General features: G+C 39.8%; 1 protein-coding gene across 1 annotated transcript; it reads right to left on the bottom strand.

Moving 5' to 3' along the window:
• Window positions 1–1,517: 1,517 nt before the first annotated feature.
• LOC307028859 (vascular cell adhesion protein 1-like) lies at window positions 1,518–24,971 on the bottom strand. Its single transcript, XM_079664216.1, has 9 exons — window positions 24,804–24,971; window positions 24,044–24,316; window positions 22,546–22,872; window positions 21,038–21,283; window positions 20,500–20,616; window positions 20,018–20,170; window positions 7,112–7,435; window positions 4,338–4,595; window positions 1,518–3,392 (listed from the first exon to the last, which is right to left on the bottom strand). The coding sequence occupies exons 1-9, from the start codon at window positions 24,880–24,882 to the stop codon at window positions 3,217–3,219; spliced, it is 1,953 nt and encodes a 650-aa protein (XP_079520342.1). The 5' UTR covers window positions 24,883–24,971; the 3' UTR covers window positions 1,518–3,216.
• Window positions 24,972–26,253: the final 1,282 nt, after the last annotated feature.

The raw sequence follows: 26,253 nt of genomic DNA on the forward strand, positions 1-26,253 counted from the left end.
TATTTATTGAAGAAGAAATGTACTCCACATCTTTACTTAGAGTTACAAAAATATGGGACCTAATTACAAAAGAATAACAAGGCAACTAAAACCAAATGAGTATTTGATAAATAGTTTTACTTGAAATGTTTTTTGTTTCACTATTTTCTTGATTCTTAATATCTCTTTCTTTATTTCTTTGTAATTGTTTTTATTATTATTTTGTATTATAATGTGTACCTTTACCACTGATTTCAATGTGTGTGTATATAATGTTTGATCTTATTTCTTGAATAAAATATATATATATATATATATTGATATACATAGTGGAAGAAGTACTCAGATTTGTTCTTGAGTAAAAGTAGCAATACTCAATTGTAAAAAAATACTCAAGTAAAAGTCCTGCAATCAAAATCTCACTCAAATAAAACTTCAAAAGTGTTGGCTTCAAAATATACTTAATGTTCCAAAAGTAGCCTACTTATTGTGCGCAATGTCGCATTTTACCAATTATATAGCTTTTTTCAAATACAAATGCACAGACAGCAACTATAAACATTTGGCCCATAAAAACACATATGCACAAACACATGCATTCATGAGGATGTGTCACAGCAGAGGGACTCCCATTCCATGTTTTGTCTATTTTGCCAAAGGTTTTACTTTCATCCAGTTGTTTGTGCGTTGACAGGCTCCAGGATCAAGTAAATGACACACAAACGACAAAAAAGCTTGCCAACATAAACATGGAAGCAATGTTCAGGAGTTACAGGCCAGGATGCACAGGTTTTTCCTCTGGAAGTGTTTGGGAAGTGATCACACTGTAAACATTCCCACAACATTCAATGATAGTTTGCAAAATAGAAAATAGAAAATCTGTCATTAGGTTTGTTGTAAACAAGACTATCGGAGATACAAATGGAGCTGCTTTCTTTCCAGTCTAATATTAATGAAAGGAAAATCTATTCTGTAAATCTGGAAAAAAATATTTTTGAGGTGGGTTTTATCAGCTATGCCAAGGCTTTTTGATCAGTACTTTCTCTATCATAAATGATCAAAATAAAATATCCTTTTCCTTTCCTTTTCTCTTCTCCACGTTTTTTCCTGGTCTGAGAGGAGAGGGGTTAACTAGGAGAGGTAAAGAGTGAAAGGGAAATGCATTCATGTACTCCACCCTAAACAAAAACTCCTGGAGTTTCCCGTAACAGCATCAAAGATCAGAAAGCTTCCAGTGTCCTGAAGTAGTCTGGCTAACAGGACGATGAACAGGAAACAGGAAATGAATAATTAGGTTTTTCCATTTCCTCTAGCAGTTTTGGGGTTTACCCTACTTTCCATTTTGTCACACTAAGACTTCGTCATCATGTCAGACAATCTCAAAAAAGGTTTCTGATATACTTTAGTTAACATAATGAGATAATAAAAGGCAGAACATGTGGTGTTTCACATACTGGTGTGCTTTTTTAACACTCCAGTTCCATGTATTTGTGAAGTAAAATGCAATAAATCATCCATTAAAGACACAGGAATACATCTCATTCTAAAAAGAGTCATTTATTTACATGTTTAAACACACAATTCACTTTCTTATCAAAGATCCAGTTAGTAGTTCTTTATTATACAGTTTTTGTACCCACCATAACTCGCCTCATCTGCCCACACGCACGCACGCACGCACGCACGCACGCACACACGCACGCACACACACACACACACACACACACACACACACACACACACACACACACACACACACACACACACACACACACACACACACACACACACACACACACACACACACACACACACACACACACACACACACACAAAGCATATGAGCACCACCACTGTGAAATATTTAACATATTTTCTGTATTTTAGCTGCACCTTACTGGATTGTATGTATTGGCATTGTCGGTTTTACCCTGTGTTGCAAATATTCAAAAGGCAGATGTCCATTTAATTCAATGTAATTGACAATAAGGTTTTCTAATCTAATCTAATCTTAAATACTGCAGCTACAAGTGGTCGCCGCCTAACAATTTAAAACCTCCCTGCAGAAATTCAGCATAGAAATAGACGATCATTTCCTACTTTGCAATTAGGAGGTGAAGTAAGGACATAACATATCCTGTTGACAACTGATGCCATTTAGACGTGGAAAATTCCAAATTGGATTTAAAACCCCTTTAGTTGTTTTAACATTTTTACAATTTTTTCATGGGTTGCGGTCGAATTGTCAGTTTAGCTTAGGAACCTTCCTAACGGAGTGAAATGACCCGGAAGTACTTCAGTGGCAGCCATGATAAGAGCTGCTCGGATTCTCTAGAAGATAGGAAAGGAGCTTTGAAACTTCCTTTAACCTCCTTTAGCTTAGGAAACACTGGACCTTCCTTTACGAAGGTAGAGGAGAAAATGCTGCCCCACAATGCCTTGCGGCCGCAACATTTACCGTGATACAACATTCGACCGTTCACGTAAACAATCGATTATAACCGAGAAATCATGAAAGTTACGGTACTTATTAAACATTTTATAACTTATGTGGTAAGTTGCCAAAGGGCTTTGTTTTGAACGTTCAACAGTATTATAATCAAAAGGAGAAATATGAACGTTAGTTTTTACTGAAATAAAGTCAACATTTCATAGTGTTTACTGAGCTGTGTGGGGTTTCTTAAACTTTTTTAAGATGTTTTAATCGTGATATACACAGTGATAGATGTTAAGGACTAACGTTTATAATAAATACATTTGTATTTATTTTAAGATCTTTTCATACAATCATACGTATTGGGATTCATGTGGATTAACACGTGTGGACCGGAGGGTGAGGGTGACAAGCATAAGTTTCCCCTCACTTTTTTATTACAATTCCAACCTTGTTCATGAAAAATATGTTTCTCTGTTGTCCACATTCATAAAATACAGTAGTCCGTCGTTCTTATTCTACATCCATGTTGTAGTCCGCTGTATAGAAAACTGTAGTTTCCCCACAGCAGCAGACGCACATTCATGACGTCCGCATGGCGCATCATAAATACGTCGGATAGTGAAAGTGCAGTCGGATTCTCAAAGCACCGCAGTCTCTTTTCCTAAATCCTTTTTAATTCTTCGATCCACTATCCCTTAACCCCGTGATGTTTCACACAGACGTCAAGGAATAATGGATAGGAAAAGACGATAGAAGCTGATTTTTGGACTATTCGACTGCAACCATGGTCTCCAGCAGACTTACTCAGCTGTGGGAATAGAACTGTGTGTTGTGTGTAAATGGATACGATCCCACAGCAGGTTGTACATTCCCTCTTTATAGTATTTATGATAACTGATAAATACAGCCACCCCCACAATGACAGCCAGAAGAACAGCGGCTACCACCAGACCTACGATGAGTATGCGGTTGTCGGCTGTGGAGAGACAGGTAGAGAAAAAAAGGAACAGAGAATATAAAAGGTCAGGCCAAATACCAAAACAGTAACAATGAACTTCCTTTCTCATGTCACATGTGTTAGAATACACTCTGCACTGCTGTGAGAAAGTAACACTGAGAGCGACTTTGTGGTTACTTTACAGCAACAGTTATAACCCTGAAGACTTTACTTAAAAATCAACTTGAACAACAACCACTTTAAAGCCAACTGACTGGAGGGAATGGGTACTTATCTTTTCAGCCTTTTGACAGCTTTTGGGCTGCTCCAAAATGCTAAATGACAGACTGACTATCCACATTATTAATATTCAGTAACAGTTATAACCCTGAAGACTTTACTTAAAACTCAACTTGAACTAACATGTCAGCTGACTGGGGAATGTCCTACATAAATAAACGTGCTAGTGATATTATAATTATTATTATTAAATTTGTTTTTATTATTATATATATTTCTATTTTTATTATTATTCTTTGTTATTTTTAGTATTATTATTTTATTAATTTAAAATTTTGTTTTTGTTAATTTTTTTTATTTACAATAAAGGACTATCCACATTATTAATAGTATTATTATATTATGATAATGATTCTTATTATTTTTAATAAAAGTAATATTATCGTTATTATTAATATTATTATGTTCTTTATTTAATTTAATTTTGTATTGCTGTTTATAAAATTAATTAAAGGTTAATTTATATATTCAACATGCATCAGTTTACATGAAAAGTTAAATATATACTTATTGACAGTGAACGATTGTTATCTGTCAAATATACACTATGAAGGGCAATTTACATTAAGTGTGCAAGAAATAGCATTTTACATTAAATATAAATATGGTTTTGTCATTTCCTCACACTGTCATGTCCTGTGCATCTTTTGCCTGTACTAAATAAAAAAATACGTTTGAACTCACCTTGGACCGTCACATCAAACTGAACAGTGGTTGATCCTTCTTCATTGCTGACGTAACAGGTGTACGACCCTTCATCTTTATGAGTTATAGAGTTGATGAAGAAGAGGCTGCCACCGGAGGAGAGATTGATTCTTGACGGGAGCGTCCATGTATACAATGGTTTGGGGTTTCCCACAGACGAGCAGTTCAGCGTCAGAGGCTTTCCCTCTGTGATGATGATCGGATCCGGATGTGTGGATACCTCTAGCTGAGGCTTATCTGTGAGTGGATTGAGGAGGAAGAAATACAACACGTCATTACAGTAAAATGGGAACAAATATGAGAATATACACACATGAGCGAGTAGTGCAGGAATGAGTCCTTAAACCTAAAAATAAGTTAGCATTTCTGGTTCCCTTAAACCACTATGTTTTTGTTTAGATGCCAGTAATAAGGCTGGAAATGCCCCAAGTACGTTTACTAAAATATTGTACTGAAGTGAACATCTGACTTCCTTTCATGTTACTTCATACCTCATCTCCACTACAATTCAAAGGAAAACGTTCTCCAACACTACGCCGCTTCTTCGCTCCCTCCACTGGCTGCCAGAATACGCTTCAAGACAACTGTACTGGCCTACCATGCTGTAATATATAAGTATATATCTATCTACGGCAGGGGTGTCCAAACTTCTTTCACCGAGGGCCACATACAGAAAAATATACGAAGGGCTGGGCCACTTACTGTATAGAGGTGAGTTATATTGCCTCGTAAGATAAGTTATAAGTTAGCAAAGGTAAATTAGGCTCAATACATGAATATGCTTTAAGAAAAAAACAGCCTACATCACATCTCTCTAGGGTTTCATTGATCTTGTTGGCAGCTCATCCCTTAAAACAGACGCCTCAGATTGATTATCATAAGGGGAAATATGAAGGGTCTATTTCAAGCTTGTTATTTAAATAAGTTTTTGTTCTTCTTTTATCAACTAAGCTTTGTTAGAAAATGTTTTCAACATGAATTAACTGAATTAAACTGAAACTGAAATAAAAGTGGTCTTATCAACACATGAATACTACTATGTAATATATTGTTGTATATATATTTAAGAAGTACAATATAAGAAAAGCACAACTTTCATTTCATACTTTCTGAATTTGCTGAGGGCCGATACAAAATGGCCCGCAGGCCGCATTTGGCCCCCGGGCCGTAGTTTGACACCCCTGATCTACGGTATCTATCTATCTAAAGGGATCTGGTCCATGCTACATCCAAGACATTGTCAAAGCATACACTCCAGCACGTGCACTTCTCTCTGCATCTGCCAATCGGCTTGCTGCTCCCTCTCTGTGAAGTGGAACCAGGCAAACCTCAACAAAGACACGCCTTTTCGCTATCCTGGCTCCAAAATGGTGGAACGAGCTTCCCACTGATAACAGGACAGATGAGAGTCTCCATATATTCCATAGCACACTGAAGACCCTGTTTCGCTTATACCTTGGTGAATAATCCCAGAGAAAAACACATTTTCTTTTTAACTTCCCTTAATGTATCCTATAGGTAGTTACTAGTTACTTTAAAACCTAAGATTTAAGCATAAAAAACAAGAGTTAATGAAAGAGATTTTAACCTTCTGTGCCTCAACATGTCTGCAAATACCCCAATGTATGAAGCTTCGATGTGTCTTAAAAACAAGTGGTTGAATCTCATCATTCTTCTTTTGCATGTGATCCATTGCAATTATAATTGTATTTGTAGGAGCAGTCATTTGCAAGGTCTCTATTCTGCTGCAACTTTTACCCACATTTTCTATGGCAATTTCACCACAGTCATAATCACCATCTCACTTCAACTGTTGGTACTATATTTTTGATCTTGTTTATAATAAATTGTCAAGCGAACGGAAGGAGGGGGAGCCGGTTTGTTTAAGCGCCAAAGTGTGAACTTCCTGTGTTTAGCCCCTCTCACCTTTTTTTGGACTTCCTGATATGAGCCTCTCTAAGTTAAAGATCATGAACACTTCCATCACTGCAGAAGAGGCCAACCTTATAAAGATGGTGTTAAAGGGGTCCCATTCTGCTCATTTTCAGGTTCATATTTGTATTCTGTGTCTCTGCTGTGACATGTCTCCATGCTTTAATGTTCAAAAAGCTCTTGATTTTTCTCATACTGCCTGTGCTGCAGCACCTCTGTTCACCCTCTGTCTGAAACCAGAGCCCAGTCTGCTCTGATTGGTTAGCTGGCCAGCTCTGTTGTGATTAATTAGCACATGGTAACAAAAGCCCTACGTAGCTGTACATGACAGGATGTATGATTACCTAGAAGAGCATCAGGACTGTTTTAGGCATATGATAGCTATGTGATTAACCTGATGATTCAGCCTCTATGGAGATAGACATATGACAAGCATGATCATTTCTGACTAAACATTGAATACTGCTTTGAACCGGTATTCCTCCATCTTGTGACTGTGTAACTCCCTCTCTTGGATATCAGCATGTGAAGGACACTGTTCAGGAACTAGTTGATGCTCTGTATGTGATGACTAATTCCATTCTGGAGAGGATCAGTAATGCATGGATCCTGAGATTGAGGCTCAAGCCGGTGACGAGTGATATTTTCCTAACAGTTACATAGTGATGTTTTTATTTTACAGAAGTAAACAAAGGAGTCTAATGGAGGCGTTTCAAGGAGACGAATGCACACAAAGCTATATATCACTCTACAGGAAAGGAACACCCCTAAACGCAGAATAGGGCCTCTTTGAGGTGTTTAAATGATCTGGTCAGACTCACAGCGGACTGCAGCAGTGAGTTTCTCTGACCCCACCACTGGAGGAGGCTGTGGTCCTTCAGCTCCCAGCTTCAGCTTTGCTTCACACCAGAACTGGACTCCATCATCTTCTTTAGTGGAGGTGATGTTCCAAGTGAAGACCTCACTCACTGGTTTCTTATCTGTGTTGTTGCTCTGCGTGTCACCCAGTGCCGTCCGTCCTCTGTAGAAAGTCACTGTGAGGTTTTCCACAGGAGCAACATCCTGAACTTCACACTGCAGAGTGTACTGCCGACCCTCAGACGGCTCATCAGGGTGAACGCTGAAGGAAACATTATATGGAGGCTCTGTGGAGACAAACGGACACCTTAAGTATCTCCATGAAACATAATTAAAGCCCCTACTTTGTTAGATTAGAGGTGGACAAATTGTTTTACTTATGAGTAAAAGTATTAATGCCACAGTTTAGACTTATTCTCTCCCGAGTAAAAGCATTGAATTCATTTTGTAAAAGTAAAAAAGTACAAGAATCAAAAAGCAGGTATTATGCAGAAGGCCTTTTTGAGAGGAATATATCATGTCATTTGATTATAATGAGTGACACCGTCATCATTTAAATTGTGCAGCTGGTAAAGGCGTAGCTACATTGAATGACTTTTAATCACTTATAGTCAGTCGGAAGTTAAGGAAGGGTATAGGTAATATACTGTCATGGTGATAGTCCATCATGGTTGAAAAGTTCATTTATATTCATATCAATAATACAAACCTGCAAAGTAACTAGTATGTGGAGGAGTACAAAGTATCATATCGGCTAGCGAATCAAAGTAGGATAATATTGAAATACTTAAACAAAGTAGAAGTACCTCAAAAGTGTACATTACCTAAGGAAATGTACTTACTTCCCACCACTGTGTTGAATTATAATTGATGAATATAACAGTTGTTGTGACTCACTGTAGACAGTTATAGGCAGGTCGCTGCAACACTGCTTATTAGTAGTGTCATTGTTATAATAGCACAATGGAGAAATGGTCCACTCAGTCATTTTGTCGACCGTCCATGTAATCTCAGTTCCATTTGGTTCCCTGGTTCCAATAGGACATTCAATACCAAATACGCTAACATTGCATCCAGGCTGACACACGGAGCAGTGGGCGGAGGTCGGCTTCCCAAACTCAACCACCAGTCTGGATGGAGTGAACTGAGGTTTATCTGCACAGTTTTGATCTGTAACACACAGCAAATAACACAATATAGAGTTTAAACAGCCTGACTCTAACATAACCGTGCACAAACACATTCATGCTTTTTCATTTTACATGTTGTAGTTGTTCTAATGTTCTCAGCAGCCTGATTTAAAATGAGCAATGCAATCAAAAGTTAAAGGTGGGGTATGTCATTTTGGAGAAACCAGCTCGAGTGCGCTAGAATTTGAAAATACACAACCAGAACAAATCTGCCCATTCCTTCAGACTTCCTTACAGAGCCCCTCCTCCAACACACACAAAGGCGCACATGACCAATGAGGGCACGAGATAAGTTTGTGCACGAGATTGAAGGCTGACAGGCAGGTAGGCCATCCAGTTATTTTAGCCGGGCCGGCTCGGAAGATTGGTCGTGCTTTTTACAGCGCCACGGCTTCCACAGATTAAATGTTTTTTTAATGTATTTATTGTCAAAGTATTTAATATATTCATTGCTATCGGGATGTTAAGTGCATTCATGGAATATAACAAAAAGTGTTTCTGAATTGAATTACATACCCCGCCTTTAATAAGTGCTACATACAATACGTTTTGTCTGTTTATTCAATCTATTTATATGTTACCCTAATAGAACAACTTAAAATGATCTGTAAACATGAATGTTTTTCTTCCTTTCGTGTTATTTTGCACAAACACATTGCAAAAGTATATGAAGCAGAACACTAAACAAAAATAAATAAAGACTATAAACTATATTTGCATGAATTCACTTCCAGTAAACCACTGCTCAATAAGGTTGTAGGTATCCTTATTTAATACTGTGCCTATTCTCCTCTGATTAGAACAGTTCACGCTGATAGTTATTTTAAAGAATCTGAATTGGACATTTTCACTTTTATAACTTACTGTAGGTTGTTTTAGTAGCATGGATAGTGCCTACCACCAACACATGTTACACCAACACTAGGATGTTAAGTATGACATTCAGATTATGAATATTGTATTTTTTTTCAACATGAACCTACAGTATGAGCTAGCAAGCACTATAGAAAAGAGGATGTAATCTAAACTACATTAGGGTGCTTACTATCATTGAGTTGAATAGAGAACAATGGAAACACATCTTGGCAAATCATTTCCCCTAAATCAGACACAACATTTAGAAATAGTATAACCTACATTTGCATTACTGGAAGTCAATCACTAACTAACTCAATCATGGTAACTTATTTACTTCTGAGGTCTGTGGATTTTCTCCTAATCAGTGCACAGTTGTTTGTTTTTCTCGTGGCATGACCTTAAGTATATACAGTGCCCACCACCAGACCAAGTCTGGTTACACAAAATGTATGATATTCAGATTGTTAAAAACGAGATACAACTTATTTTCATATTTCCATATGAACTATAGCCTACACTAGGCAATAGAGGATGGAAACATCGACAAGGCTACACTACTTACTTCATTGGGATATACAGTAGTAACACAGTTTGGCAAGCCATTGTCCCTAAATCAGATACAATACAAGTGCTGCTGTATGACAATAAAAATCGCTTTTCAAACAAACCACTATTCTGTATTTGACAGGATGTCTGTGTGAAACGACCTCTTATAATACAAGGTATCACATTGGAAGTAAGTAAGTTAGTCAAATGTATTTATAAAGCGCTTTTCACAGACATAGTCACAAAGTGCTTGACAAACATTAAAACATCATAGGAATCATTAAAGAATAAATGACCACACAAGCCAGGTGTTAAGTGAGATTAACCGACAATAACATATTTATAAAAGCACACATTTGAAAAACTTACCACAACTGGAAACGTGGAAGTCCGGCAGAAAGTTAATCAAAGAAACCACCACAAATATGTAACAGAAAAACATTATTTCCGCTAGATGAGGTGTCCGGTAATAAAAAAGGGTGAAGTCCAAAAGACCGAGAGAGTGCGAGTGAAATTGAAAGTAAAAGCCGTAACGAATTAAATAGTTAGCCTAGACAGTTTTTAGTTTCTCATTCAGAGAGGCAGAGCTTTATAAGGCTCGGAGGACTGCTGGGGTTTCCAGCCGCGTTATTGTAAGACAGTCAACGATATGAGAAAATGAAACTAGGCAGAGGGGGGGGGCTCTCCAAGCATTTTTGGGGAATTCCGGTAGCTGTCAGTGACCGAGTCGTGACCCGGTGCCCAACTTCCCCGGATTTACCCATGAAGTCATGACTCACTGAATCAAAGATACTTCATAAAAATAGTACACAACATAAAGTCAAGCAGCGTTGAAAGGAGATGCCATATCATGCTAACATTGTAGAAATGCACCGTAATGCAAAGACACAGGAAGAATATAGCAAACTTTTTTCTTTTTTTTTTAAATGGTGCAGTTATGAAAGCTATTTAAAAAGAGACTATTGTAACAAATTAAAAATAAAGGCAATATTTACACAAAATATAATAATGTTGGAAACTGAGTGCATTAGAATATAATGAAATATGACAATACTATACTATATTCAATGTCTGTCTACAGTCCACATAATAACATTTTATTATACGGGATTTATATGTAACATTAATTCAAAAATGATGCTTAAGTAAAAGTACAATAAGTATTAGCATCAAAATATACTTAAAGTATACCTAAAGTAAAAGTAGTCAATGTGCAGGTCCATTTCAGAATAATATATGTGATATGTTTTATAATGATTGATCATTAAAGTGTTATCAAAGCTGGTAAAGGTGCAGCTAGTTTGAATGACTTTGTATACTGCAGGGTAGCTTGTGAATTTGCTCCAGGTGGAACTAAAGTCTGATTTAACACTTGATTATATTTCACATCATTAATACAAATCTGTTAAGCATTTTAAGGTATGAAAATACATGTAGTGGAGTAGAAGTACAAAGTAGCACAACATGTAAATACTCAAGTAAAGTACAAGTATGTCAAAATCGAACTTAAGTAAATGTACTTTTCACCTCTGGTATTAAGTAGCAGACGATGGAAATGCTCAACTCAAAAAGTCAAAAGTACCTCAAGCATTGGAGCTGAGACTACTTGGCCCTGAGGTTGTTCTTATTATTCGGGCAGAGGAATGTGTAGTGGTCAGGAAGCAGGTTCCCTTATCTCCTTCCTGTGATCCCTTCCTCCCTTTACTGAGGAAAAGTCAAATATATCTCAAGTTCACAGACAGCAGAACTATGACTAACCTTTTCTCCCTCACTCCCACACCATATCTCTGTTTCCTCCCTTCATACTCCAGATTTTTTAACTGTATCCTCATTTTCTTTTTAAATCAGAATATTGGTTATTTCTTTGTCTCCTCTGCCCCTCCCCCTTACATACGCCCAGACAGAGGACTCCATATCAGGGAGTCAAACATTTGAATGGCCCCTGGTGTGAAGAAACGAGAAGCAGAGCATGTCAGTCCACCAAAAACATTCCAGAAGCACCCACAATACAGGTTTTATAGAGTGTATTACATTTAAGGGACATTTGGGCCTTTCTTAGCTTACAGACACAAACAAAGTGCAGATAAATAAATATATAAGTATAAAAACGGTACTGCAACAGCTCCTACACTTTAAATCAGGTAAATTGTAATATTGCACATATTATTATGTATTTTTTTTACCGTAATTGTTTTGTTTTTATTGTATTTTAGTGTTTTGCATTATGTTTCTGGTCTCTTTTTAAACATTCTTTGACATATTTTCCTTTTTTTTCTATATTTGTCAACAGCATTTAATAGAATTTTTTTCTCGTTTTAGTTTCTCTCAGTGTGTTTATGTATGCAGCATTATACACCAACAAAAACTCCTTGTATATCAAAACCATCTTGACAATTAAGCATTATGCGTAAGCAGGAATATCGAAATAGGATGTGAATAAAGAGTTGTAAAAATGTGTGCAAGATACAGATTACTTCGGATAACGTCAAATACAAAAGTTGATTATGAATAAAGCTGATAAAACCCAACATAGCCAGTTACAGATGGCTACAATAAACGCTTTATACATCATTATAAAATCATTAATATTGGCAGGTTGTGAAAAAAGCCTATGATATGTCAGGATTTTTGTTTAAAGATCTAGAAAACAAAGGGTTAAAACGTTGAAATATAGTTTGATAATGTGCAAAAGTGCGCCTACGGCAACAGAACAATAAGTGACATTTCACTTCATACTGTAAATAAGCTATGATCTGAATAAAGTACCTCTATTGTTTAACAGGAAGTTGCTACACAAAACTAAATAGTCAACCTCAATGTCGCATGTATTACTAATTAACAGCATTCAGCTTGTCTCTGCATGTTTGAAGTTGGGGCGTGTTCAGGTTAGCAGTAACGACTTTTGTTTGAGCTACTGTGACGACCTCTGCCTTGCTATCTCCTGTTGTGTGTGTGTGGCCCTTTAATGTTCTCCCTTTTGTCTATCAGCATTGATTGAGGACACCTGGCTGCCGGTAGGCTACCAGAGGAGTAAAAGGCCTGAGTCAGACTCTCGATCGCTCTCTCGGCAGAGGACCTGTTCTGGGAGAGCAGCCACTTTCGCTTACACTTTTGCCTTGCCTTTGTGTTAGTTTTGGTGTACGTTGAGTTCTTGCTAATAAATATATTTTCCTATATATTCTTGTCCTTCCCACGCTTTTTGTTATGGCCAAGAGCCAGGCCATGACATGTGCAGACGAGATGAGACATGTAAATGTGTGGAAACTTTCAGACCTTGAGATATATGACAGTATCTTTGCATAACATGACATCAGTTTCTCCGTGCGTATCTTCAGTGCATTAACAATCATAATGTACGTTTACCATATTTAACGATGCAACGATATAGCAACGATGTTCAAAAGGCTAACGTGGTACATCACGGACACTAAAATGATCAATTTAAAAATAAATGTTTATTCATTTTTGGCACAACTGTAGTTTCAGCAGGAGGCGGTGAGGCATGATATTTGGAGACGTTTGATAAACAGAGACAGCCCGAACCAGGACCGGCTGTTTATATTAAAGGCCATTATCTCCCCAGAGTCATGTACGTTACATCAGGATGAAGTCACTGCTATATATACACTTAATGCAGAGGTTTTATTATCTTAATGACATAAAGGCCTGGATGGCGCTAAACTTTTTAAATATAAATGAGAGCAAAACGGAGGTCATTGTATTTGGACCAAATGATGATGTCCCTTCCTTTGACATGGGTTCCCTGCCATATGCAAAACCCATGGTCACTAATCTAGGCGTCAAAATCGACAGTGCTTTTAAATTGGATAAACAGATAAACTCTGTGGTTGAGTCCAGTTTTTATCACCTGAGGCTCCTGTCCAAAATTAAACCGGTTTGATCCTTTTTAGACTTTAAGCGTGTAATTCATGCCTTTGATTCTACGCGTCTAGATTACTGTAATGCACTTTATGCCGGCCTAAATCAGACCTCGTTGGCACGCCTGCAGCTTGTACAAAACGCTGCGGCTCGGCTGCTTACAGGAACACGCAAGCATGAACACATCACACCTATTCTGGCTTCCCTCCACTGGCTTCCTGTCCATTTTAGAGTTCATTTTAAGATTGTTTGTTTTTAAATCGCTTAATGGGCAGGTCCCCTCTGTACATCTCCGACATCCTCAAGGTGTACACCCCCTCAAGGGCTTTGAGGTCGGCTGATCAGCTGCTGCTAGTAGTCTCTAAAACTAAGAAAAAGACCAGGGCAGACCAAGCCTTCTCAGCGGTAGCCCCCAGGCTCTGGAACGACTTGCCCCCCCATGTCAAATTGTCGCCCACCCTTCAAACTTTTAAGTGCCGCCTGAAGACCCACCTCTTTTCCCTCGCTTTCGAGTCAGTTTGAGCTATGTTTTATCGATTTTTATGCTTTTATTGTCTGTCCATAGCCTTTTAAGGCCTTGTATTTATTCTTATGTGTGCCTTTTATCTATTCTTGTAATATTATATTTTATTATAATGTTATTTTTTCTGTGAAGCACTTCGGTAAACCCTCTGTTTTTAATATGTGCTGTATAAATAAAAGTGGATTGGATTGTATTGCTAGAGTAGCCTTGTGTACCTTTATTGAAATTAAAGTTACAAGTTTGATGTAATTGACTTTCAATTTATGCAAACTAAAAGTGTTTATGATTGACTCTGGATACAAGTTACTCTGAAAAATGAATGTCCACACTCTGTAAACCACCTACATTGTGTAAACTTTATTCCATTTAAAATAAGTTTTCCAGTTCTGCAAATTGAATGACAGAAGTGAAACACAGAAGTACATCAGCTGAGGTCTACCAAGAGGAAGTTGACCCTCAAAGATCAGTCTTAGAGAGGGGATGTAGAAATAAGTGTTACTAAACTTCAGTCTGATCTCAGCAGGAAGCCATCTTCAGATGAGTACGTCAATCACTGAAGTCATGTTGAGTCACAACATTAGAAAAGCTTACAGATGTTTTTATACTCACAGCCTAATGAGGACTTTTTTCCTTGTCCTTTCCTGTAATTTTAAGCTAATATTTCAATGTTCTCATTCACATGGCTTAGTAACAATAGATGACAAATTAAAATGACATACTAAGGTTGGTTACATTATCTTAATTTGCACTGTGAGCCCTTTAAATGTACCTGAGCACATGTAAACAAGTTAATTCTCACTGTTGTCTTCAGGACTGTAAAACTTGTTTACTTATTTTACCTCCACTTTGCTGTCCAACTTCTCAAAAAGTTCATATTTGTATGCCATATTACCTTGGGATTTTGAAAAATATTTTATTTAGATATTAATAGTTATTTATTTATTTATGTATTACAAGTTCCACATATAACTATTAAAGGTTATAGCATGCAAAGGCTTTTTTATTTATTATAAAAACACAGGGAATATTTTACTTCTCAAACTATACCTTTACTTTAAGTACTTTTTGTACATATTGGTGACATTGCGTTTATACTTTTACTTAAGTGAGATTTTAAATTCAGTACTTCATCTTGTACTGGAGTATTCTTACAGGGTATTAATAGTACTTTGTGGTGACACGTTATGGGACATAATTCACGGTTGGGTATATTGTGTGTTGCAACACGGACCTGTTAGTGAGGGTACCGTGTTGTGGTATTCATGCTAGCTTGACAGTAGCAACGAGCAGATGTACTTACCTTGTCTTGTTACAAATGGAAAATAAAGTGTGGAGTTCCATACTGAACACACCGCCTCTGACTCCCTTTCATCGGCTCTACACTGGTGACCCTGACGTTTTCATGAAAGACTCCGAAGACTTAATGAACATGGCTGAGCGCGATGTTTTTTGGAAGCATTCTGCTGCGGCGTGGTTCGCACACATGGATGCGCACTTTGCCTGCCGCCATGTCCGTGATTGGGACCTGAAATATTTTCATGTGGTGGCGGCGCTGGGGAGCTCCACATCGTCCAGGTTGGTTGGATTTATCGCAGATCCCCCACGTCATGACAAATAAGAGGCGATTAAGGCCCTTCTCCTTAAGACATTTAGCTTATCTGCTAAGGAGAGGGCTCGCTAGATTCTTGAGATCTAAGGCCTAGGAGACAGCAAGCCATCCAAGCTCATGGAGAAGATGCTGAATCTGCTGGGGGGGGGAAGATCCCCAGATTTTGTTTGTGGAGACGTTCCTGCGCCACTTGCCACCCCGGGTTCAGACGGCGCTAGCCAACACGTCCATTACTGAACCCCGCGCCTTGGATGAAGAGGCAGACCGTTTTTTCCTAGCGACCCAACAGCCCAGTGCAGAGGTGCTGGCTGCGACGCTCAGTGCCCCCTCGCCAGTTGGGAAGGCTTTGGGGGGCAGGCCGTGGCGATGCCAAGCCGGCACAGGAGAGTGTTTTTACCACGCGCGGTTTGGGGCTAAGGCGAAGAAGTGCATCGCTCCCTGCAGTTACAAACCTCTGGGAAACGAGAGAGCCGGCGCTCGGTAGTGGGCCTGAGCGTTGGCGGCACGAGCAGGCTTCTGTTCGTTAGCGACAGTGTCTCGGGAAGCTGGTTTCTTTGTGACACGGGCGCCCAACGGAACGTGGTTCCTGCGTCAAGGGAGGACGTCGCTCGAGGGGGACACGGACTGCAGTTGACGACAGCTAATGGCGGCCCCATCCGCACTTACGGCGTGAGGCCTATGTGTTTATGTATTGGAGGACAGCGTTCAACTGGGATTTTGTGACGGCAGACATTTATTTTCCCCTCCTCGGGGCAGATTCTTTATGTGCTCACGGACTCCTTGTGGACGTTAGAAACAAATGCTTGGTTGATGCCTTGACGTTTTCCTCCCTGGTGTGTACGCTTGGCAAGGCGGCGTACAACAGGCTTTCAGGCTCGCTGTCAGGGGCAGACAGTTTTCTCAGACTGTTGGCCGAATTTCCGGACCTGACGCTGCCCACTTTCTCTGCGCTCACCACCAAGCATGGGGTGGAGCACCACGTCACCACCGAAGGTCCCCCGGTCTACGCCAGGGCCTGGTGGTTAAATCCTTCTAAACTTGCACTAGCGAGGGCGGAGTTTTCAACCATGGAACGCCTGGGTATCATCCGCCGGTCTGTGAGTCCTCGGGCCTCTCTTCTGCACATCGTTCCCAAGCCTAACGGCAGTTGGCACCCATGTGGGGATTACCGCCGCCTCAACGACGCCACGACACCCTACTGCTACCCGGTGCCGCACATGGACATTCCCAAAACTGCAGTGATAACGCCGTTTGGTTTGTTCGAGTTCCTGCGGATGCCTTTTGGGCACAAGAATGCCGCTCAAAAGTTCCAACGCCTGATGGATTCGGTGCTGCGGGACTTGCCGTTTGTGATCGTCTACCTGGACGACATACTCGTCGCCAACACTTCGGTGGAGGAACACCTGACCCACCTCCGAGCCCTTTTCACAAGGCTCAGCCAACACGGGCTGATAATAAACCCTGCAAAGTGCCTGTTTGACACTGACTTCCTCGGGCACCACATCACCAGGCGGGGCAGCACCCCTGCTTGCGAAGGTTGAGGCTGTTGCGGCGTTTCCTCGCCCGCACACGGCCCGGTCGCTCCGTGAGTTCCTGGGGATGGTGACTTTCTACCACCGTTTCATCGCCCGGGCCGCCCACATTATGCGGCCACTGTATGAGGCTTTGAAGGGAAAGGCCCCCATCCAGGAGATCAACTGGACAGCGGAAGCTGAGGTTGCTTTTAAGGAGGTCAAGACTGCGCTGGCTCAGGCGACCCTGTTGGCGCATCCGTCATCCACGGCTCCCATCTCCATTACCACAAACGCATCGGACTACGCCGTCGGTGCGGTGCATGAGCAGTGGGTGGAGGGCACTTGGCAGCCACTCGCCTTTTTCAGCCGTCAGCTGTCGCCCAGGGAACGCAGGTACAGCACTTTTGACCGGGAGCTCCTTGGACTCTGGCTGGCCGTGCGGCACTTCCGTTTTTGGCTGGAAGGCTGTGAATTTACGGCATTCGTTGACCACAAGCCGCTCACATTGGTCTGCTCGTCAACAGAGGCAGCTTTCCTACATCTCGGAGTTCACCACAGACATTAAGCACGTGGCTGGCAAATCGAACCTGGTCGCAGATTGCCTCTCCAGGGTCGTCATCAGAGCCGTCCAGTTGGGCCTCGACTATACCCGCATGGCGGCGGACCAGGTCACGGATCCCAGCGCCCAGGCCCTGAAAGGTGATGACGTGGGGCTGCGCCTGGAAGACGTGGTCTTCGGTGACGCGGGCGTTACTCTCCTGTACGATGTCTCCATGGGCCTGCCACGTCCGGTCGTTCCCGGCAGTTGGAGGCGTTCCGTGTGCGAGCCCCCTACGCCCCCCTTACGATGGGCCTTTCCGAGTCTTGGAACACGGGGACAAGCACTTGGTGGTCGACCTGGGTGGTAAGGCCGAGCACGTCTCGGTGGACCGGGTGAAGGCTGCCCACTTGGATTTGGACCAGCCAGTGGTGTTGGCACGGCCTCCGCTACGGGGCCACCCCCGGGCCTTGATCCCTTTCACCGAATTAGGACCCACTGTTCCGGTCCCGCCTTTTCCGGCGGCCGCCCATGCCGGGGTCGCCTTCCCGGCTTCCATGCTTAGGAGTCGTGGGGGTCGGCCTGTCGTTCCTCCTCGCCACGCAGACTTTGTATATGGGTGAATTCTGGAGGGGCTTGTGTGGTGACACGTTATGGGACACAATTCACCGTCGGGTATATTGTGTGTTGCAACACGGACCTGTTAGTGAGGGTACCGTGTTGTGGTATTCATGCTAGCTTGACAGTAGCAACGAGCAGATGTACTTACCTTGTCTTGTTTCAAATGGAAAATAAAGTGAACACACCGGCTCTACAACTTTTACTTAAAGGTAGGTAAGAATGGAGAAACCAGCTCGAGTGCGCTAGAGTTTGAAAGTACGCAGCCGAAAAAAATCTGCCCCTTCCTTCAGACTTCCTTACAGAGCCCCTCCTCCAACACACATGAACGCGCACATGACCAATGAGGGCACGAGATAAGTTGGTGCACAGATGGAAGGCTGACAGGCAGGTAGGCCATCCAGTTATTTTAGCCGAGCCAGCTCAGATGATTGGTCGTGCTTTTTACAGCGCAACGACTTCCACAGATGACAATTTTTTAATGTATTTATTGTCAAAGCATTTAATGTATTCATTGCTATCGGGATGTTAAGAGTATTCCATGGAATATAACAAAAAGTGTTTCTGAAGTTAATTACCTACCCCACCTTTAAGATAAGGATCTGAATACTTACTCAAATTGTATCAAGGCTTGACATTTAACGTTTACTGCTGCTTTCCTGAGGTTGTTTAAAGATAGTATATGATCATACTTCTGAATCCTATAAATTCATTGTATTTCAAAGTATTATTATCAATTATTATTATTATCATTGTATTAATAGTATCTCCCTATTATGAATGGTCTGAATTTCCGTTTCATTTGTTGCATGCGAGTCAGAATGCAAAGCACTTTGAATTGCTTCTGAAAATGCTTTAAAAACAAACCCAGCTCACCTTACTTTACCTTACATGTCCTGACTGGTAATACCGGGAAAGAAGGGAGGAGGCCTCTAATATAGATTAATAATTAAACCGCGCACAAGCAGAAAGGATAAAAGGAAAATGCTTACAGGTTGGCAAAAGTATTGAATTATGAAGAAACAAGTCCAACAAGGACAAGACATTTCTTTTTAAATATATAACACAAGTTACTTTGCATTTACTGCCACTTGTGTCTGTGTTCTTCCATATCTGTGTGTTTTAATGTCATTTATATCGTTAATTAAAAATGTTTTCAGTCCAAGGACCCCTCAGCGGAAATAAATAAAATGCAGTGTAAATATCATGTAAAAAATTAACAATTTAAGTAAAACATTAAGTAATCGGTGGCCTAAAGTGCCATGTGTAAACAAACCTCATGGTCTCACTACATACAGGGTAATGTAATGCCCTCTAGTGGTGAAATATTAGCATGACATTGGAAAAAGAGTCTGAAATAATGGGCTGGATTCTCAATGTACTTAGAAAACTGGGTTTATTGATATCAAATGTGAACTACATATACATGGAGGAAATACATTTCATTTCCCAGATATCTTCTCTAGTGGATATCACATGACATGCTAATGTTTATACAACCTCCTCTACGTTCTCTGGAAATGAAATCACACCAGAGCAGAGAATAAAAGCAGGAAACACATCATGAAGCTGTGGAGCCGTTTGCTGCTGGTACCTCTGTTTGGAGTTGTTGTTGGTGTTGTTGCTGTTGTTGTCTTTGTGGTAGTCGGGGTTGATGTGGTTGTAATCATTGTGGTGGGGGTTGATGTGGTTATTATCATTGTGGTGGATGGGGTTATTGTTGTCGGCAGTGTGGTTGAAGGTAAACCTACGGGCAATAACCAAAAGGACCGACATCAATGACATTTCCTCTCATGTAATCTTTGATTAGGTGTATCGTATCAACTGCAAATGGAAGATGATGAGTGCTGGATTCTCAATGTACCTAGAAAACTGGGTTTATTGATATCAAATGTGAACTACATATACATGGAGGAAATACATTTCATTTCCCAGATATCTTCTCTAGTGGATATCACATGACATGCTAATGTTTATACAACCTCCTCTACGTTCTCTGGAAATGAAATCACACCAGAGCAGAGAATAAAAGCAGGAAACACATCATGAAGCTGTGGAGCCGTTTGCTGCTGGTACCTCTGTTTGGAGTTGTTCTTGTTGTTGTTGTTGTTGTTGTTGTTGTTGCTGTTGTTGTCTTTGTGGTAGTCGGGGTTGATGTGGTTGTTGTTGTCGGCAGTGTGGTTGAAGGTAAACCTACGGACAATAACCAAAAGGACCGACATCAATGACATTTCCTCTCATGTAATCTTTGATTAGGTGTATCGTATCAACTGCAAATGGAAGATGATGAGGGCCACATGCTGAAAATGTATTTGAGAATAAAGTCAGATTTTTTTTAAATTAAATTCAGATTTAAAGGCTTTTGAGAAAATGTCCCGTGGCCCCAACCCTCTTTCCAGTTTTGTTAAAACATTTGTTGTACTTGGGTTCAAATGGCTCCAATATATTAAGTTATGTTTTACTTTCAGACAGTTAATAATGTATCTATACAACAATGTTGCCCATTCCTTGCCTTGATATACATGGACACACTCATTTTGATATCACATACACTTATCACATGAGAAAGGAAAGGGAGAACCCCAAAAAGCATGATAGGGCCCCTTTAACTTACCTTGGACCATCACGTTAAACTCAACAGTGATTGATCCTTTTACATTGCTGACAGAGCAGGTGTACGACCCTTCATCTGTACGAGTTATAGATTCGATGATGAAGACGCTGCCATTGAAGGGGGAATTGATTCTTGACGGGGGCGTCCATGTATACGATGGTGGGGGGTTTCCCACAGACGAGCAGTTCAGCGTCAGACGGGTTCCTTCTGTGATGATGATCGGAAGTGCTTCTCGCTGAGGCTTATCTGTGAGTGGATTGAGGAGGAAGACACAGATACATTCAACTTCTGTAAAAAAGCACAATTAAATTGACAAACAAGCACAATTAAAAATGAATTAGTTAGTAACCAAATTATAATCTAAGGCAGTCATTTGGGGGATTTTCTTTGCATAGATAATTGTTAGGAAAAATATCACTCGTCACCGGCTTGAGCTTCAATATCAGGATACATGCATTTATTATCCTTGCAAGAATGGAAGTAGTCATCACATACGGTACATATGGTTCAACTCCTGAACAGTGTCCTTCACATGCTGATATACAAGAGAGAGTCACAGTCACAAGATGGTGGAATACCGGTTCAAAGCAGTATACAATGTTTAGTTCAGATCAGCTAAGGCCTGCGTAAACAATAAACATGACAGTCATATGTCTATCTCCATAGAGGCTGAATCATCATGTTAATCACATAGCTATCATATGCCTCAAACAGTCGTGATGCTCTTCTAGGTAATCAATCATACATCCTGTCACGTACACAGCTACAGTTGGGCCTTTTGTAATCATGTGTACTCTGATATTGGAAGAGTACATTCAGTATTTTCCCAACAATCATTTTCCTAAGTTACTATTTTTGTTCATCTACAGGTCAGTGTAACGTTTTGGGAGATGGAACTGGTTTGTTATAGGTTTTTGTAATATACATGTTCACCATTTTCTAAATAGGAATTGTGAATGATTCAAATAAATGTACAGGCAAACAAACATGACAGTAAAGTAACTTGCTAACACAGGATATATGTTCCTTTATTTTTAGATTTTATGGAGGGCTTTGAGAAATGTAAGCTCCCCTGCAGGACACATGCATTTAGTCCCATTCAGAACACGAGGTAGAACTGCACTGAGCCCCCTATGGGCCGAAACAACAGAAACAACAGACATACAAAAGTAAAATGGCAAATACTTACTTTCCTGTTTTGCAATTGGGCTTATATAATGGATCACCCAAATGTATTTGTTATCTCACTTGCCTTTCAAGGCTTCCGTAAATAAATTTAGATCGATTAATCACTTTTTATATATCCGAATATCATAAATTATGCATTTGCATCAGGGTGCTTTACAGACACCCTCCGTCATTAGAAACGTGCAGCAATACATCACAAACTCCCTGAAACCTCCAAAACATATTAAAATGACAGCATAAACAATGCAAATAAATGTAATGATAAAGAAGATTATTACAATGCGTAAATAAATAAGTAATAATAATTTAGTCGGACTCACAGTGGACAGCAGCAGTGACGTTCTCTGACTTCCCCACTGGAGGAGGCTGGGGTCCTTCAGCTCCCAGCTCCAGCTTTGCTTCACACCAGAACTGGACTCCATTATCTTCTTTAGTGGAGGTGATGTTCCAAGTGAAGACCTCACTCACTGGTTTCTTATCTGTGTTGCTGCTCTGCGTGTGACCCAGTGCCGTCCGTCCTCTGTAGAAAGTCACTCTGAGGTTTTCCACAGGAGCAACATCCTGAACTTCACACTGCAGAGTGTACTGCTGACCCTCAGACATCGGCTCATCAGGGTGAACGCTGAAGGAAACAGTATCTGGAGGCTCTGTGGAGACAAACGGACACATTCAGTATCTCCATGAAATATAATTAAAACACCTACACTTTATGCAGAGCAGGAAGAAGTACTCAGATCTTGTACTTCAGTAAAAGTACCTGAGTGTAGGAATACTCTGTTACAGTAAAAGTCCTGCTTTCAAAATGATACTTGAGTAAAAGTGCAAAAGTATTAACATCAAAATATACTTAAAGTATCAAAAGTAAAATTAGTCTTTGTGCAGATTGGTTCATTTCAGAATAATATATATATATATGATATGTTTTATAATGATTGATCATTAAAGTGTTATCAAAGCTGGTAAAGGTGCAGCTAGTTTGAATGACTTTGTATACTGCAGGGTAGCTTGTGGATTTACTCCAGGTGTAACTAAAGTCTGATTTAACACTTGATTATATTTCACATCATTCATCCAGATCTGTAAAGTAACTAAAAGGTGTTAAATAAATGTATAATTACACAATTTACCTCTATGTTGTGGAGTAGAAGTAAACAAAGTAGGGCAGATGGTAAAGATGGAGCTCATTTTAATACGTTTTCATCACTTATCGTAAGTCGTTTTACATAAAAGCATCAGCTAAAGGAAATGTATTTTTAAATAAGTGTACTGCCATGAATCCTAATTCATAATGGTTCATCATTATTCATTATATAATATATTTTAATACATTTAAAACATATATTTTGTATTAATAATATGAACTTGTAAAGTAACATTTGGAGGAGTAAAAAGTACAATACAAGCATCCAAAAGTAGCATAAATATACAAACTGAAGCCAAGTAAAAGTACCTCAAAAGTGTACTTAACTACACTTAACTTAATATAATAGATAGATGAACTCAGACGATTGCTAACAAGCATCAGGTGGGATTTTCTGTGAAATGGCAAGATGGGTGGGAAGGGGGAGGGACGGGGTGGCATGGGAAAGAGATTCCCTTTATTTTTTCTTTGTCTTTTCTTTTTTCTTTTTGTATTATTGTCTATATAATTTGTATCTGTGTATATAAGTCCCTCTGTGAGGGCAAAACAAACAAAACAATAACAAGTTGGTCACAAAAAAAAGTGTTCTTAACGGCAGCACTGCAGTGAATGTACTAAGTGTATTTCCCATCACTGTGTTAGATTATAATTGATGAAAATAAACAGTTGTGACTCACGGTAGACAGTTATCGGCAGGTCGCTGCAACACTGCACATTAGTAGTGTTATGGGTATAATAGCACGATGGAGAAAAGTCCCACTGAGTCATGTTGTTGACCGTCCATGTAATCTCAGTTCCATTTTTTGTCAAGTTTCCAATAGGACTTTCAATACTAAATATAGTGACATTGCATCCAGGCTGACACACGGAGCAGAGGGCGGAGGCCGGCTTCCCAAACAGCACCACCAGTCTGGATGGAGTGAACTGAGGTTTATCTGCACAGTTTTGATCTGTAACACACATTAATATCAGTTTAACTCAATGTGAAATTAGCAATCGGATTACACTTCCAAAGCACTCAACCCTGTCATACATCCTTATATGTACGACATGTATTTGTACTACATGGAGTAGTTTGTGTTTTGATGAATCCAAGATATTTGCATGTTCAAGTTCTAGTGTATTATCCATTAAAAAGCTTACATTCAAATCCAATTAAATGCATCCCACCTGAGCATTAAAATAAATATGTACCATTAATGATTTAACATATAATACCAATAAAGAAAATACTAAAACAATAAGAAGACGTCACTTGATCAAACATAATAAGGGGGTTTTATCCATCACTACACAAGAACTAAATACTTTTTTAAAAAAACACAAAAAAACAGTGTGATTTTATAAAGGCAAAATATAATTATAGTTCAAAATAAAAAATACAGGGAGAAGTTTGAATCCCCAAAGAAAACAGAAGATAGAAATCTCTTAACTTACCACAGGCTAAGGGTAATTCATGGGGGCTGGGCAGGAACGTCATCACAGAAACAACCAAAAGAATCGAATGGAAAAACATTTTTCCTAGTTATTTTGAAGTAAGAGAAAAACCATCAAGCGTCGAACATGAACCCCAAAGGCAGTCAGGAGGTGAAATGAGTCCACTCCGTTTTTTGGCTTTCTATTGAAGCGACTCGAACAATGCTGGCAGCACAGCCTGTTTTCACATCACACATCCTGTCTACCTTTATCTTTTTCCTACTGTATTTTGAAAGTGAAAGTGAATCATTTCAACGTTCCATGTCTCCAGATTCAATACAAAAACAAAACATTTAATCTTGTACCCCTATTATCTTTCCTTTATTGCCTGTCCTGACTCTGAAGCATTTACCCACGATGCCACTTCTGCTGTAACACCAATAGAGGAATTCTGATGCTGATAGGAAAGAGATAACATGAATCTCATATATAAGAGGTAAGGTTGAATTACTTAAAAATCAGGGCAGCTAACTCTATAGGAAAACCCAAGAAAGGACCGAAACTGAACACAAGTCAACATAAATGCTCCACCTGTATTAAGCTTATAGGGCTGCCGGCAAAAAACCCTAAAACAAATTAAATTAGGTTTTTTCATTTTGTTTGATTATTTAAAAAGAGGCTCTATTTTCCTTTTTTGGTTTTCCCTTTAGTGAGTTATATAAGTTTGTGTGCATGTAAATGGTCTGCAAAGGCTAAAATCCCTGTGTTCCCTCCAGAAGGAGTTTCTCTCCCACACACTGCCCCCTGCCTGAAACGCCTCCATTGGACACCTTTGTTTACTTCTGTAACATAATTACATCACTATGTAACACTCTTGCTCCTATTGGCTAGCGCTCCAACACATTGTACGTGATAGGCTAAGGGGCGGGACATCTCTAAGCGGTTGATCAATCACAACAGAGCCGGCCAGCACACCAATCAGAGCAGACTGGGCTCTGGTTTCAGACAGAGGGTGAACAGAGGTGCTGCAGCACAGGCAGTATGAGAAAAATAAAGAGCTTTTTGAACATTAAAGCATATGACATGTCACAGTAGAGACACTAAATACAAATATGAACCTGAAAATGAGAATGAAACCTCTCTGTAAAGGGTCAAACAAAGTTGATTTAGAATTGTTTATATCACTATGCATTCAAACAAAGTTATTATCAAAGGAAATGTATTTATGCATTTACACAACTGACAGGGTTGAAGAGTAAACAGGAAGTATTTGCACAACCCTTCCTCACATTCAGCTCTGGGTTCATTAGTACCTTTAGGACCTTAACTAAACCTTCCACCATGTGACAACACATAGAGAAACATTGATCTGTGCACATAATATTTGCAGGACGTTAGGGGGTCTAGATACAAGGAATAAAGAGAACGTTTGGTACTTTGGTGCGTCAAAGTAAAGGACGTTTTGTGCATA

This window comes from Notothenia rossii (genome assembly GCF_949606895.1).
Source record: "Notothenia rossii genome assembly, chromosome: 1".
Taxonomy (NCBI): Eukaryota; Metazoa; Chordata; class Actinopteri; order Perciformes; family Nototheniidae; genus Notothenia; species Notothenia rossii.